At 55.1% G+C, this 381-nt stretch overlaps 1 protein-coding gene across 1 annotated transcript in view; it reads right to left on the reverse strand.

The window, feature by feature from the left end:
* The window catches only part of FRS3 (fibroblast growth factor receptor substrate 3), an 8,090-nt gene that overhangs the window by 6,279 nt on the left and 1,430 nt on the right, over positions 1–381 (reverse strand). The window contains exon 3 of the mRNA XM_014310314.2: positions 32–165. Within this exon, the coding sequence (XP_014165789.1) occupies positions 32–165 (134 nt within the window). The remainder of the gene's footprint in view (positions 1–31; positions 166–381) is intronic.

The following is a 381-nucleotide window of genomic DNA, read 5'->3' on the forward strand; positions in this document are numbered from 1 at the left end:
TCCGCTTTCGAAGGACAGCAGGTTGGAGTCTAAGCCGTAGCGCCGCAGGCTCAGGTACGGCCACCGCACGGCGTCGCGCTTGTGCGAGTGCAGGATCAGCTCCCGCCGCGTCAGCTCCATCACCCCCGAGCCCAGCTCGTGCCCCTCGTCGTCCACGTTGGTCACCTGCAGGGACACCGACGTTAATTAACGAATGAGCGTTGGTTAATTAAGAAACCACCCTTTTGTTATCTCTCCATGTGTTCACAGTAACGGGCGGAAAAGTTAAGATCAGAATTGTGTTGCATTCTTTTTTCTGATCTTCTCACAGCCTCTCCCAAGAACAATGATTGGGAAAGTTGTGGGGAACTCCCTGGGCACTCCCAAGGCACGACCACCCTT

This window comes from Geospiza fortis, unplaced genomic scaffold (genome assembly GCF_000277835.1).
Source record: "Geospiza fortis unplaced genomic scaffold, GeoFor_1.0 scaffold14, whole genome shotgun sequence".
NCBI lineage: Eukaryota > Metazoa > Chordata > Aves > Passeriformes > Thraupidae > Geospiza > Geospiza fortis.